The sequence below is a fragment of the Bicyclus anynana genome, chromosome 20 (assembly GCF_947172395.1).
Source record: "Bicyclus anynana chromosome 20, ilBicAnyn1.1, whole genome shotgun sequence".
Classification (NCBI taxonomy): Eukaryota; Metazoa; Arthropoda; class Insecta; order Lepidoptera; family Nymphalidae; genus Bicyclus; species Bicyclus anynana.
The window spans coordinates 5,917,884-5,935,111 of NC_069102.1; the positions used below are offsets into that span (position 1 = coordinate 5,917,884).

The window sequence follows — 17,228 nt, forward strand, 5'->3', positions numbered from 1 at the left end:
ATATTTTTATTATTAATACGAAATAAATATTGTTTATATTAAATTTGATATGAGTCAACTACCTTTATAGTACTGAAAATTACTTAAAAGAAAGAAAAGCTTTGTACATAGCCAAACCCAGGACACAGAACACTTGACTAAAGGGCAGTTTCTACTCTCATACTGTGGTTTAATAGCTTGAAACTAAGTGAAGTCCTAAGTTAGCGTCACTGCTAACGATGTGCTACGAGCGACTCCCGTCGAGCACTAACAGTGATTTACAGCTGTGATTCGCCTCTTTAAGGGCAAAAGCACATTACACGACACGATCTCGTATCGTGATAGGTTGCTGGATAATAAGAAAGAAAGAAGAAAGAAAAAACATTTATTTCAAAAATTGTGCCACACTTAACCACTTAATACAATAATTGTAGTGACTAATACTCAAACCGCTTAGTCTAAGCATCAGAACACCACTATGTCATATTATTTGGCACAACCTTAAAAAAGGTTCCAGCTCAGCATTGTGCTGCATGTACCAAGGAAATATTGGACATACAGCGCTGATTTTCAGCTGACAACCTTGAACCAGGTGACACCACGGAAGTGCGTAGTCACATAGCGACATAAAACTAAACTAAAACCAAAAACCAAACTAAAAATAAATGTTACATGATGCGTAAATGTTACTAAACTAAAGTTAATTTATAACACGAAATGGAACTACAAAATAAAAAGAAACAAAATATATATGTACATTATTCATAACATTTTAATACAACTACGAGATTAATTTACCGAAAACAAACTTGAATTAATAGTTTTAAACATAACTTATTTCTAATTACTGTTAACAAAATATAACGTTTTTTCAATATTACATATAATTGCTAATTAATTAACATTGGATAGAAACATGTGTTCATTATAGAAATGAGAACTCCGCAAATTAGAAATAAAGTAACTTCTTCTTTGTCGTTACACTCTTGACAGAGTGGTCGTGGTCGTCATTTGGGTGCGGTGGCAAGCCTCACTATCCGTCGCCATTCCTCCCGTAGTGTGGCTCTCCTAGCACATTCGTGGATTCGTGGATCCATGGAGAGCGGTTTTTACTTGGTCAGTCCAGCGAATTGGTGACCTGCCACGCGCTCTTGTGCCCTCCACCTTTCCTTGCACCACAAGTCTCTCTATGGACGTGTCATCTTTTCGTGTAATATGACCAAAGAAAGTCAGTATGCGACATTGGACTATGGAAGAAAGACGCTGTTTGATGCTCAGTTCTTGGAGGATTGAAATGTTGGATCGGAACTGTGTCCAGGATATGCCAAGCATTTTTCTCCAGCACTACATTTCTAGAGATAATAACTAGTACAATTGAATTCATAGAAAGTAATGTTAAGACATGGATATTAATCACTATTATAGTACGCGCGTTAACAACTGAGTCTTAGGGCCATAAATCATTTCTCTATATCTATCTCGCTTGCACTTATGGGTCTTATGGAGCCGTCTAGTGAAGGGTGTAACAATGAAAGACATATTATCGATAAGTAAAGTTTATTATCGTATCTTGTTCACAAAATTAAAAAAATTAACAATATTTGATTTAATATAATACATATTTCATATTATATAATTATTAACTAAATAAAATTAATCTTCATCTGAGTCTTCATCATCAGAATCTTCGTCTTCTGCCAAATTTATTATAAGCGGCGCGTGATCTCTAATTAGAGCTTTTTGTAAATCTTTGTTTTGAAGTTCTTCGGCATGCCTAACACATTTGGCCCAGTCTTCTCGTGTGACATTTTCTATGGCTCGGTGGAGGTGATTTTCGACATCTGCTATCTTGAAGGTATTATTATTCTTCGCAACTTCTCCCTTTACTTGTGCCCAAATTAATTCTATTGGGTTATATTGACAGTGATATGGAGGGAGCCTTATTACTTCATGACCTCGTTCATTTGCCAGATGGTCTAAAGCGTAGACCTTCTGCGGGTTACTGGCTTTTACTTTTCTTATTAATTCTTCAATAATTTCGTTGCTGGAATATGGAATCTTTTTCTTTGTCAACCATTCTTGAATTTCAGCTTTCCTCGTGTTTCTTGTGGGTATCTTTTCCAACTGTATCGAATGATAGCTTGCGTTATCGACAATTATAACTGAGGGCTCTTCAAGTAGATTCAGGAATTCGGAAAACCATGCCATATATGTTTCGCCATCCATTTCTGTGTGGTAATCAGCATCCTTTGATTTCACCGCTTTAAATATTAGCTTCGCATCTGGAACGAAGCCACATCCTCTTTCTTGCATGGTTTTGATTAATCCATGTTTCGTCTAGATAGAAACGTGGTCGCTGATCGTTAGTTCTTCTAAGTAAATCCAATTTCCTTAAAAAGTCCATTCTAGCACAAACAATATCAGTTCTTTCCATTAAATATTTACGTCCTTCGCTATTTTTCTTATACTGGAACCCAACCTCCTTCAGTAGTATTCTCATTGAAGTGTTGCCGCATTTAAAATCGGGTAATTGTTCACGGAATTTTTCTAAAATTTTCGCCACGGATGGATACTCTCCATTCTCATAAAATGAAGCTACAGTTCGCTTCAACACACTTTTATCAAAATCGTCAATATTAGTGACGGTTTGTGGTTTCTTAAAATTTGTTCTTGGTATACAGGTACTGCCTGATTGTGATACTTCCGTCTTGATTCGGTCCACTGTCGCTCTGCTCACACCACAAACAAATGCGGCCATTTCACGTGGTTTGTTGAAATTTAGAGAAGCCACTTTATTCGGATCACTTTTCAATTCATTGAGAAACAGGAATACGTTGTGAATCAGTGTTCGAGCTTGAGGGCTAATATCGCCATGTAATTTCTTCAGATCAACGTTAGAAAATAAAGTATCCATAGTGCGCAACGAGTAACACATGAATGTATTTATTTAATTGCAGTAAACACATTTATAGCAAAAAAAATACGCAATGCAATTACATTAGAAACCGACCAATCAGAATCGTCCAAATCATTATTGACTCATCATTAGCACGTGCGCAGGTAGCCGTTTATCGATAATTAGGGTGCGCAGGTAGGCGCGCTGCACATTCCTATCTTTTTTGACTTTTATGACCGGACGACTCAGATGATAACGCGCATACTATAAAAACAAAAATACATGAACGATCTACGGCGTAGCCGCGTAGTAGGGATGTACTACGCGGCTACGTCAATTGAATGTCCTTATTATAAGGTCCTAGCTGACGCCGCGCGGTTTTACCCGCGTGGTTTCCGTTACCATAGGAATGTGGGGATAATATATCCTATAGCCTTCCTCGATAAATGGGCTATATAACACTTAAAGAATTTTTCAAATCGGACCAGAATTTCCTAAGATTAGCGCATTCAATCGAACAAATAAACATTTTTATTTATTATAAAACTTTGCCTCTATGATATTACACATCAAATTGTTTCCTGAGAGAATTACAAAATAATAAAATAGGTATCAATATTAAAATGTAATAGAAAAACATTGGTAAATTTAGAAATTAAAATCTTATAAAATTTTAATATTTTATTTCTCTGTTATGATGAATTTACATGGTGTAGTTATGCAACGAGCAAAATATAATCGTTTTTACTTAAGCATAGCTTAAGTGCTTTATGTTCTTATAACCCAAATATTTATAAAAAAAAATTATAAACCATGTGGTTTTTATAAACCAAGGACCCAATTTTTTAACATAGCTAATAATTAATTTCAATTTATTCAGGAAAGAAAGAAAGACCTGAACGAACACCGGGACGACTCGACATTTAGCTTCGACCCGTCGTCCTTGTCGGTCAGGACTCTCGCGAAGGACTCCAAGAAGCGCATAGACGCCAGGAAAGGCCTACTCCTGGCCTCGTACTCCAGGAAGAGGACCAGAAGACGCAAGCGCGGCAAGAGCACCATTCATCACGCTAACACTGTCCCTGGAGCTACGGAGAGGTAGGATCTAGTGTTTTTTTAATATAACTAACGCGCGCCTGCTATTTCTTTGAAATTCAGTTTTTCACAAACCCTACGGGATTTTTTTTTTGGCATGAAAGCTAGCCTATTTGTTAGTTTAAGGTATATTTTGGTGTCAAACATATTTGTAAATAGCTTACAAACATGTATGCTTAATAACAGTGTTTAGCAGTTTCATTCACGATTTATATAAAATTTCTATGTGGTATATAAGGTAATCTTATCTATCTTTGAAACAAATTTTTATTTAGGTTTGTTCAGCCGTTGATTAACAAATATCCACAAAATAGTCGTTAAGTTTTCTAAAATAAGTATATTAATTTTCTGCGTTATTTTCTTAATTTTATCACTCCTTAAGAACTCTCTACTAAATATTCATAGTAGAAATCACGAAAAAAAAATTTTTATGAAACCAGTTTTAAAATTAAAATAACAAGTTATTGCGTGACCAAGGGATAAGGGATTTATTCTCAAACGACTTCAATAAAATCTGTATCATTATATAACTCTCAGAGAATGTCTCCATCTCTCTCAGATTGATAGAGATATTTGTCTGATCTACAAATAGATTTGATAAATTATAAGTTTTAAATAGACTTTTAGTACTTTTAGTAACCTACTTGATAATACACTACTTTCTAAGATATCTACATTGAAGTCTCCACATACAAACAGCTACTTGTAAGATTTCGATAGCTTAAATAATACTTCATCTAATTTCTTCTCAAAAAGTTCAAAGTTAGACAAGGGAGGAGATCTATAGACCGTAACAATAATGAAATGTACTAATTCGACTGCGGCCAACTCAATTGTTTGTTCAACAGACAGGCTAACAATGTCTCTACGGTTTTAAAATTTCAAATTACAAACACCTAAAACGTTTATTTTTAAAAACCACAAAAAGCCATGTAACCAGAACTCATTGTGTCTTTATAATAACACATAAACACGGTCAATAATACTTACATATTTCACTACCCCTTTCATTACCTTAATACCTCATGAATTTTCATGAAGCAAACATGTAAGTACATTACCTTGATATCGAATGAAACAAAGTTGGCATTTTGCCTTCCGACTGCAATTTCTCTGAGAACCGGTCGGATTGTAAATTGTATGAACATTGAACGCTGCGCGGCAGCCAAATAGGTAATTTCTTTAGCAAGATTAAAGGAAATTATTCACAACAACTTTTTATTATGCAAATACCGAGTACTTGCAGTGTTTTTTATTTAACTGTAATTTAATCTTGCGTAACTTTTAATTTCAAACAAGTTCATGCTGTGATGATTTTTGTTTTAGATTGATAAAGAATTGTTGTAGACAATTTATTAGGGGTTAAAATAAAAATATTTTAACCAGCCTACGACTTAGTCCGCGAGGAAATCATAAACTTTCATTTCACTTGACCATTTTTAGCTATACCTAAAATATTAGTTACGTCATAGATCTCGAAGAAATAACACAGCGTTTTAGATTATCTTGACAAGGCTTGACGTTTCCAATTCAACAACGATGTCGATTTTCGATATTTAAGCCTATTTTCGTATCATTAATAACTAGCTGACACCGCGCGGTTTCAGCCGCGTGGTGCCCGTTCCCGTAGGAATATGATGATATTATATAGCCTATTGCCTTCCTCGGTAAATGGGCTATTTACCACTGAAAGAATTTTTCAATTCGGACCAATCAAACAAACAAACTCTTCAGCTTTATAATATTAGTATAGATGAACACTATACGCTCTATGTTTAATGTTATAGGGTGGGTGAGTAGATTAGTTATTGGGCAGAGAGGTGAAGAGCGATCACAAATGATCGAAGAGACTTGTACATCCGCTTTGCTAGAGCAGTCCAGCCGGACTACTAATAATAATACAATGTTAACCATCAAGCCCACGGTACAAACTCTATAATATAATTTGATGTGTCTGTCTGTCTCTCTGAACAGATGTAGTTTTTTTTTAGTATTAAAGGTGAATTATGTGCGAGTGTTCTTAGACATGTTGATGAAAATCGGTTGAGCCGTTTAGATGTTGTGGGTATACAAGTGAGGAAGAATAACCGAATGTCTGCCAATATACTCGAGTGGGGTCTCAAATGAAAGCGCACTAAATTAATGACTTGCTCGAAAGTGTATTTGATAATAATTTTATCACATACGGGGGTTTTTCAAATTTTTCAAGGTGTCAGTTGCCTGTACTTGCCAATGTTAGAAACATAGGCTGACAAACAGTCGTCCTTCATAGAATTATGTCTGGCTAACGCAGGGTATTCTAAAAATAATACATACCTACAGGAGCAAAGTCGATAGATAGCTAGTTGTCAAGATTTATATGTACAATGTAAAATATAAGCCAATTGCACTAACTGAGGCGTGTAAACTACACACTGACTCGTATTAAAGTTGCTCGAAAATTCGTGAAATAAACATTACCCATGGGCTTTGGTGCAATGCGGGTGGCAAAAATATATTTAAATTATTTTACTTTGGACGGTGCGAAATTTCGTTAAAAAGTTTTACATTTTATTAAGTGAAATGTTGTCAGTCGGGAGGCGACGCGTTAAATGTTATTTGCTGTTGGAAACGTAAAAAGATAGCCCCTAACGTGCCATGGCGTGCCAGAAATATAGGCTTTGTTTTTTATTATTTGCTTATAAATTACAATGGAACGAATATTACATGAAACCTAAGAAGTTTCTCTTCTCATTAAGCCACACATTCATATAATACTAGTCGATTATTTTTCAGCGCATTTTTTTTTATTTTTCATTCAGTAAAAACTTTAGAAAAAATAAAAAATATGAATATGTCATTCATTAGTTTTGGAGAAGGGCTTCCACAATTACTGTGACATGATTTGTATATATCTTGGAATAGAAATGGACAGAAATCTAATAAATACCTACCTACTTTCCGGTAACTATTTTATTGTAATTAACTCATGCAATGTTGCCTATCTTTTTTTGTTCTTATTTAGTGTCAAAATTTTAGTTTCAATAATTTGGTTTTTATTATTTTCTCAAGGTATTTTTTAATAATTCTACAAAATATCTTAGTGAACAGTAAATCTGTATTCTAAAAATACACTTTTTCTAACGTTAACTTAGTAACGTTAACTTAGAATGCTCTTGAGAAATAACGCCTTCTAGAAAATTCAATTGAGAGAAATGTTAGGTACGGAACTATCGATATTCTGTTACGGGAAACAGAATTAATATATTTTTAGAATTTTGTTCATCCGAACACGTAGGTTGTTGTTATGTACATTTATGTATTTTATATAATTATATTTTTTATAAAACACTTTACAACATATTCTCATACCTACACAGTGACGTATTTTTTACTGCCTTCAGTGGCGGATTTACAAATATATAAATATATATTTATATATAATTAAAATATACTAATATATAAATATATTATATATGAGTTTGCATGTGGGCTCTTCTCGGACCAAGACGCGTATGGAACCCTCGTTACTTTAGTTTTAAGTTTTCGACTATTATTACCACCATTAGATTAAATTAAATTATGACATATTCTTGACATTTCAAAAGTGCTTGTAAACTAAGCCTAATTGAAATAAATGAATTTTGACTTTGACTTTACTTATATTATACAAAAATATATTAATATATAAAAATATATAATTATGCGCCCCTTCCCTTTCCATATCCCCGGCTAATTTTCCAATGACATGTACACATATTCATGGAAACTGTAACTATATTGGTATATACAGGTAGGTACATATTTCAATAAAACAATATTCCCCATTCAGCGTTTATCTCTGCAAAATTGTCACGAAATGTATTTCCAAACGGATATAAAAAGTGTAAATCAATATGTATGGTTGATTCACGACCTCCAATTGCAAACAGAAATGGAATATAATGACCGACCATTTAATAAATTCGCACGGACTCGAATCAGAGTAAATGGTTACGATTGTCACTCCTAAATCCTAACAATTTACATGTTTATCCCGTTATATATGACTGACCAATACCAATAAACGTATTGGTCTGGGAGCGTTGAAATAATAGAGATTGTGTATCGAGAGAGAGTGAGTTATTTATGAGGGGGTGTTTGATTAAGGCTGGAATTAATCTATACCTTCATGTTTTCGTTAAGTCTGTCAAATGAGCTTTGTTATTAAAGTTTCTCTTTCTTAATGCTGAATAATACATTTATTAGAGCCGCGATAGCCCAGTGGGTATGACCTCTGCCTCCGATTCCGGAGGGTGTGGGTTCGAACCCGGTCCGGGGCATGCACCTCCAATATTTCAGTTGTGTGTATTTAAAAAAATATCACATGTTTTAAAACGGTGAATAAAAAACATCGTGAGGAAACCTGCATACCAGGTAATTTTCTTAATTCTCTGTCTGTGTGAAGTCTGCCAATCCGCATTGCTGGAATTTAATCTGCAAACATATTCTTCAGACCCCAAACAGGTACAGAATTTTCGGTAAAAAAAGAACTGTAGTGGTTCGAATACCTTCTTAGCCTTACTTCTACAAAGATCAGCCAACATCCTTAATCAAATAGATAATAACATTAAACATTTTCATTCATCGCCATCATTAATTACCATCGAGTAATCACTTACAGTTGGGCATAGACCTCTTTTAAGCGCAAACACTCATTTTTTTAAATCAAACACCCCCGCCAAACAGTTGACTGTCTCTTAGTATAAATACATTAATTTACTTGAAGCAATGGACGCACACACCGCAAGTAATAGCTATATTTCAATATGGTGTCAATGTTAACAGTCGCTCCTGATATCGATTCACGGCTACGCTATAGCTAATGTTTGTTAACCGCAGTACATGGTTTAATTCTGACGCATTGCACAACTATTTTGACTGTGCTTGATTTAACGATGAATTTTTAATACTTGCCTATCGTTTTAAATGGTGACTTATTAATTTGTTTTGCTATTTTCTGCGAAAAACCTCTACCTAAGCTTTCTCTTCGAAGCCGGAGCGTTCTCAGGATATGTTTGTTTCGCAACTAAACGTTGTTGAGTCAACGTCTTCTAAGGATGTTTCGATTTCGTAGTAAAACGTAGGTTTTTATTATAACCATTTATATATTATAATTTAGAGGTTTTTTGTCGCATCTTGGTGACGTCGATTTTATAGTTGAAAACGTCTGGCGTCTACTATTACCCAAATAATAACAAATCAATCAGCTTACATTCATAATCAGACTTCTCAGCGTAAATACTTATAACTACTTATAATAAATAACAAGCAAATTAACGTCATAAAGTGCAAGATAACAAGCACAAGATAATTCACAAATGGCGAGCGCAAATAAACGAGGAACAATTGGGGCGAGATAACAAGTTTGCAACTTAAACCGGATTAACAAAGTTGTATGCAGACTATTTCTTAATGAGAACGCTATGTTATGCATTTATAGTCTTATACCATACAGACACAGAAAACAAACTTTCATATCAGCATATGCAATTAGATTTATGTGATTAATAGCGGATGTCCGCGACTTGGTCCGCTTTTAGACCTCCGTAATCTGGCCCGAAAGCAAAATCCGTTCTTAGCAGATGTCCACTAACTATAAACTACCTGTCAGTTTATCTTCGAGATTTCGTGGTGAAAGACGTTTCGCTTTCATGTAATTAGATGCAGAATCTAATTGCATGAAAGCGAAACGAGCATAATCACATGAATCTAAAAATATCCTAATTTAACAGCAATGGACCGATAAATTGGAATTCAAGTAAGGTTTTCACAATCATGGGAATTAATTAACAATTAGCAGTGAAAAGGTTTTATGGGTTTTATGTGCAATCTACAAAATAACCTTAAACTAGTCAAATGACACGTTTCTCATATTTTTCTGTGGCGGATATTAATATGTATCATTTATGTAGAAGTGTAAAATTAACGAAAATAACGTTTCCTTAGTAGACGAGACTTCTTGACAATGAAGTAAGTATTTCTGGATGTAAAAGTTGAGAAAACCTGCCGCAGATTGAATGATACCTCAACCATACTTTTAGGAGAAGGAGAAAACGTTTTGATCTAAAAGGCACTTATCAATTAGACTATCATATTATAATGATCCGATTTGTCTGGTTATTCTACGACAAATACACCCTTGCATTGTTTGACAATGTCAAGTTTCACATTAATTCAAGCTAACTGATAAGACTGAGAAAAAAAAGAGCCCAGTGGATATGACCTCTGCCTCCGATACCGGAGGGCGTGGGTTCGATTTCGGTCTGGGGCATGCACCTCCAACTTTTCAGTTGTGTGCATTTTGAGAAATTATATGTAACGTGTCTCAAACGGTGAAGGAATAACATCGTAAGGAAACCTGCATACCAGAGAATTAATTCTCGGCGTGTGTGAAGTCTGCCAATCCGCAATGGGCCAGCGCAGCGTGGTGGACTATTGGCCTAACCCCTCTCATTCTGAGAGGAGTCTCGAGCTCAACAGTTAGCGGAATATGGGTTGATAAATGATGAATGATGATAGAACTGGCCTATTGGGTAACTACTAGTCATGCTAATAAAGATCAAAGCACAGCTCGTCATCAGATGTTAACGTCTCTGTGGACACAAGGTAGTACTGGTAACTTTGTGGTATTGTAGAAGACTTGTATAATAAATCTTTTCAAAATGAGAAATGCAGTAAATCTTAGTAAACTTATTAAACTAGTATAACATTCAGTCAGTAACTCAATACGCTCGCGCTTTGTACTGTTACCAAGGAAATAAATTCTGGTACGAGATTTTAAATTGCGAAAGTTGAAGGCGTCGCATCGCAAGGGAAAGGATTCCAAACATTCAATCTAAGTTATCAATTTAAATGGAAGTTTAAGGAAAAGCGACGCTACTCGCGAATTTTTCTATTTTAAGATATCCTAGCTATGCTATCTGTGGCTCGATTATATTAATTTAACTTTTGCTTTTTTAAATTTAATACAATCAAATCCAATTTAAAAAAAAAAAGATCCGATCTCAATGAAACAGATCCGCTATGTTTGATACAGAGCCGTGAGAGCCCCGTGGATATGACCTCTGCCTCCTATTCCGGAGGGTGTAGGTTCGAATCCGGTCCGGGGCATGCACCTCCAACTTTTCAGTTGTGTGCATTTTAATATGACGTGTTTCTAACGGTGAAGGAAAACATCGTGAAGGAAACCTGCATGCCAGAGAATTTTCTAAATTCTCTGCGTGTGTGAAGTATGACAATCCGCATTGGGCCAGCGCGGTAGACTATTGGCCTAACCCCTTTCATTCAGGGAGGAGAGGTGAATTGATGTCAAACGGATCCGATCAAGTTGCGACTTGTTGCGATGCCAACGTAGATTTTTCTGAAATTTGGCTTCATGAGATCTGTTTAAAAGTTCTAATTTATAGCCAATTTTCAGCTTTGTAGCGTTTAAGTTTTTTGGGCCCAAGTATGTATAGTGACTGGGTTTCTCCTTTATCTAAAAATTTTAAGTCAATTCATCGAAGTCGAATCACTTTTCTTAATGTTTGCAGACACAAATATACGGAAGCTGTGTTTGATAAGAGTTCTCTCAACTACAGTCGAGGACATCTTGAGAATGTGGCTTAGTGCTGCTCGAAATATTTTCTTGAATATTTGAAATGTACGAGGGCATTTCAAGTGTCATCATACGTCTTGGACAAAGCTAGTGTTAGGTTGTTTTCCTTAATATTTATTTTGTTTTATTTCAGTTTTTTATCACTTTCTGTCCACAATCCATTATTACGAGTATGAGTTAGTACAAAAAAAGTAGCTTGCATTACTTTTAGTGCTATAATGATCGTATTGAAGAAAATAAATTAGGGCCGATTTAACATTCGATTTGATAAAAGTATACAGTTTTCTTTTTATTCTTTACAAGTTAGCCCTTGACCACAAACTCACCTAAGTGATGATGCAATCTAAGATGGAAGCGGGCTACCTATAGTTAAGAGAAGGATGAAAATCCACACCCCTTTCGGTGTCTAAATCGCTTGACGGTACGTCTTTGCCGGTATGTTGGTAACTAGCCACGGCTGACCTGGACCAATTAAGAAAACCTCAATCGGCCCAGCCGGAGATCGAACCCAGGACCTCAGTCTTGTAAATCCATCGCGCACATCACTGCGCCACGGAGGTCGTCAAAAACAGTTAAAACGGAAAGATTGTAGCACATATAACTCGCTAATGCGAGCACGTGCGAGTTTTGGATTCGTATAGAAAGAGAAATGTAAAAATAAATTCGAAACTCGCAAGTGCAAGTATTATATTTCTAAGCAAAAAACATCGTTACATAATAGTGCTACAAATAGTAAAGCGTCGAGTAGAAAAATCGCTTAAATTAAATGACAGCTTGGAACTTGCGTATTATCTTTTTCATATCATCATCATCGCTAAAAAATCCATATTCAGGTCACTGTTGAGCACGAGTCTCCTCTCAGTATAAGAGGGCTTTGGTCAATAATCCCTAACTACGCTGGCCAAATGCGGATTAGCAGACTTCACACGTAGACAATCATGAAAATTCTCAGGTCAAGTTTCCTCACCATGTTTTTCCTTTACTGTTTGAGACATGTGATATTTAATTTCTTAAAATGCACACGAATACGAATCAAAGGCAGAGGTCATATTCACGTGCCTTATATTTTTTTTCATATGCATATATACAAACAGAAAAGATGAATATTTATACCATAGATCGCAGAACTAAATATATCTGAATATAGATGAATAAGGAAATAGGTCGTAAAGATGATAATCTTTATGGGAACAGTTACCGTTTGCCGTTCCTTCTCAAAGTAATTCAGCTCTGATTTAAGTTCGGGTGGAGATTTAGCTTGCAACTTCAATTTCGAGTCGGCTGAAATAAACGATCTGCTCTATCCGTGGCACTTAAAATATACTATAGTGAATGTAAAACGTAATGGAATATTTATATTTTATTTTCTACTCTACTGTATTTTTCCATTATGATCGCAAAGTTTCTAAAATCGTAACCGTTCTGAACTTATTCTGTATTCTAAGGCAGAGTTTCTCAAAGTGGGGTACGCGAACCCCTAGGGGTTCGCCATTTGCCGACAGGGCGTTCGCAACAAAATTTACGTAATGGTGGCTTGATAACTGATACTGAGTCAGAATTAAGGTTAAAATTGTCCAAAATTACTCCTAACATTGAATCCATTTGCGACAAAAAACAAGGACACCCACCACATTAATAAGGTACTTTCTGTTTTTTTTTTTTTATTCTTTACAAGTTAGCCCTTGACTACAATCTCACCTGATGGTAAGTAATGATGTAATCTAAGATGGAAGCGGGCTAACTTGTTAGGAGGAGGATGAAAGTCCACACTCCTTTCGGTTTCTACACGACATCGTACCGGAACGCTAAATCGCTTGGCGGTACGTCTTTGTCGGTAGGGTGGTAACTAGCCACGGCCGAAGCCTCCCACCAACTAGACCTGGACCAATTAAGAAAACCTCATTCGGGCTAACCGGGGATCGAACCCAGGACCTCCGTCATTTCTGTGTTACCTTTTTATAGGTATGTGCTTACACGATGCGTCTCAGTATCGTGTAAGCACATACCTATTAAAAGCACCTGAGAAAACACAGACAGACGCTTCGATTTACATTTGTATGTATTGATATAGGTAGATACTCGTACGTTATACCTACTTACCTAGAAACTTAAAAACGGAAATGGACAGCCTCCGTGGCGCAGTGGTTTGCGCGGTGGATTTACAAGACGGAGGTCCTGGGTTCGATTGAGTTTTTCTTAATTGGTCCAGGTCTGGTGGGAGGTTTCGGCCGTGGCCAGTTACCACCCTACCGACAAAGACGTACCGCCAAGCGAGTTAGCGTTCCGATATGATGTCGTGTAGAAACCGAAATGAGTGCGGATTTTCATCCTGCTACTAGCAAGTTAGCCCGATTCCATCTTAGATTGCATCATCACTTACCATCGAGTGAGATTGTAGTCAAGGGCTAACTTGTAAAGAATAAAAAAAGAAAAACTAATTCTATCAGTCCAATTTCTGAACTCTCATGTTACAATCAAAATTTTAACAATGTTTCCGATAAATGCCCACAAAGCCTTCTGTAATAATGGGAGTTAAGCCATATCGATCGTTGACCTTTACTGACCTTAAATATGATGGCTTACAAGCTGTCAATATTGGCTCCTAGCGGCGTGACGTTCAAATATGGATTACTTTAATAGTGGCCGTGATATTTTAAAATCCAATAATATCCGCACGATAATAGAACACTGTACTGTGACGTAGGCGACGGAGTTAAACCATTACTTAGATATTCCCTTTATATTATACTAGCGGACGCCCGCGACTTCGTCCGCGTGGTATTCAGTTTTTCGCAAATCCCGCAGGAACCATGGATTTTTCCGGGATGAAAAGTAGCCTATGTGTTACTCAAGAGTAAAATCTAATTCCATTCCAAATTTCAGCCAAATCGCTTCAATAGCCGCAGTGTAAAATAGGAACAAACATACTTACACACTTGCACACAAACTTTCGCCTTTATAATATTAGTGTGATGTGATATTCTAAAAATATAAAAGCTGTAAAAATTAGGTATAGTGCGGTATATCAGTATTTTACGACTTATTACAAAGCTTAAAGCTATAGCTTGGCAAATTCGTTCGTAACATTCTGGATGGTCCGCGCGGGCCGGGAGGCGGGTAGCGATGCCCCGCGCGCACGACTTCACACCCACGCAGTCCTTTCCCCCGTCGCCCGCATATCATGGGAGTGTCATCCCCAAAGTTGGAGATGCATGCCCCGGACCGAATTCGGCACAGGGCCACTGGGCTATCACGGCTTCTCAATAATTTCAAAGATATTCTGTAGTATAGTCTAATATCTACATAGCACCCTCGCGAAGTCGGGGCGTGTCGCTAGTATAAAATAGGGCGTTTATTTTATGTATCAAATAAATATAAAGCCTCCTTGCGTAAAAGGTAAATTGTGTAGCCGCGGGGCGCTTGATATCTGATCGTTACTGCTGTACATAAACATTTACAATGCTGGGTTGCGTTAAGTAGCCATTTATGCGCCCATTCAAAAAGACATTTATTCGCCAAAAATCCATTTATGCACCAAATTAAAAATTATTAAAAATGCATACTATACTTAATAGTTTAATGTCTAGACTCTGAAATGTGTTTTGTATACCACGCAGTCATACGCTTCTACTATTTAGAGACGACAAACTAACGGCCGGATTATTTGTGAGGAAGTAATAAGCAGAGCCGTGTTAGCTCAGTGGATATGACCTCTGCCTCCGATTCCGGAGGGTGTATGTTCGAATCCTATCCGGGGCATGCATCTCCAACTTTTCAGTTGCATTTTAAGAAATTAAATATCACGTGTCTCAAACGGTGAAGGAAAAACATCGTGAGGAACCCTCCATACCAGAGAATTTTCTAATCCGCCTTGGGCCAGCATGGTGGACTATTGGTCTAACTCCACTCCATTGTTGAACACAAGTCTCCTCTCAGAATGAGAGGGGTTAGGCTAATAGTCCACCACGCTGGCTCAATGAACTTCACACATATTTAACTTCTTAAAATGCTCATAATCGTAAATGAGGTGCATGCCCCTAATACAATAATTTTAAGATCAAAACCACATTCTGGCACATTCTGGCAAATAAATTATAATATTAAAAAAAACGGTTAAAGGCGGAATTATATTTGTCTGTCTTGTTGTGACGCATCAGAACAGAATTGGTTTCATACATTTTGTATGCGACACATCAGATGCCATGATGATGAGCCAGACATCTGTCAAGTTCTTCGACTGCCAGTACTCCAGTCCCCCTAGCCAAGTAGCACGTCGATTCTCTTTCTACGATCGCTAACTAGAAAAATGTATGGGAATGACAGATCTTGATCACGTGATCTGTCTATAGAAAATGTCATTCCCATTCATCTTTCTAGTTTTCGAAGCGTTAACGTTCATAGAAAGAGAATCGATGTGCCACTTGGCTATGGGGCAGGGTCTTGTTCTATAATATCATGCTATTTGTTTTACAAAACGAAATGTCCTTATTCCGGTCTCACGTGACAGTTATGAATTTGAACTAACCACCCGACTGACCTAATTCTACGAGCAGGGAGTCAACACGAAGGAAATTTGCATGATAATGGTGTTTACAGTGTCGACAATTTAGCATAGCGAGCGAGCCGTGGTTTGTATACAAAATAACTGGTGAGGAACCAACAAGGAGGTCGTGTGAGACGCGGCCAACGTTTGAAGCTTCGTCGTTTACAAGGAACTTTAGTGATTGTATAGTGTTTGACAGATAGCATGGCTACGGTGCCAGTTCGTTTCACTCTTGAAAGTTTGCCGCGATTAACGATAATAGTACGTATTATGAACGTCATAAGGCAACTGTCACCGTACCCATGTTATCTGAAAAACACTTTAGGTGCAGTGCACTCACTTTACGTAATATCATAACCCTACTTGAACACAATTTTATACTTACTAATGGACGCCCGCAACTTCGTCTGCAAAAATAGTGTAAGTTTTCGTTAAAATGTAAAATTTATTGGTAAATAAATGGGGTATTTACCATGAAATTTCACATTTTAACGATAGTCAATGTATCTATTCAATTCAAATTCAAAATTCAATTCAAATTTCAAATTTAAAAATTCTTGAATCACATTACATTTCGTATTTTTTCATGATTTATGTATAAATTCTTATAACTGCAACTTTCCATACAAACTTTCAATTTGAACCCCTATTTCACCCCCCTCTATTTTTATTTTAGGGTCAAAAAGTAACCTATGTTTCAGTCCAAGTCCCATTCACTATTACCAAAATTCATCTTAATTGGCTCAGCCATTTATCAGTGACTTTAACAGATAGACATACTTTCTTTCACATTTATAATATTAGTATATCGTAAATATAAAGCATAAATATCATCATTGCACTAGCGAACGCCCTCGACTTCGTCCTTCTGAAAATTAATGTAAGATTTGATATTACATTTTGTAAGTAATATTCACTGCAATCAATTGCAATATTACTTTAAAAACTACATTATTTTATAAATATCTTCAAGCCTTAACAACCCTTAACGCGACAGAGTGTCAGCCAAATTCGATCGAACGAGACAAGTTAAGTTAACACGAACCGTTTAGGACTAATCTTTTTATTACTCCTTAATAACTTTATTTGGTAAACCC

General features: G+C 36.4%; 1 protein-coding gene across 2 annotated transcripts in view; it reads left to right on the forward strand.

Moving 5' to 3' along the window:
- LOC112046731 (sodium channel protein 60E) overlaps positions 1-17,228 on the forward strand; it is a 260,429-nt gene that overhangs the window by 223,686 nt on the left and 19,515 nt on the right. For both annotated transcript variants that reach the window (XM_052887629.1, XM_052887630.1), the window contains exon 8: positions 3,756-3,973. In XM_052887629.1, the coding sequence (XP_052743589.1) occupies positions 3,756-3,973 (218 nt within the window). The remainder of the gene's footprint in view (positions 1-3,755; positions 3,974-17,228) is intronic.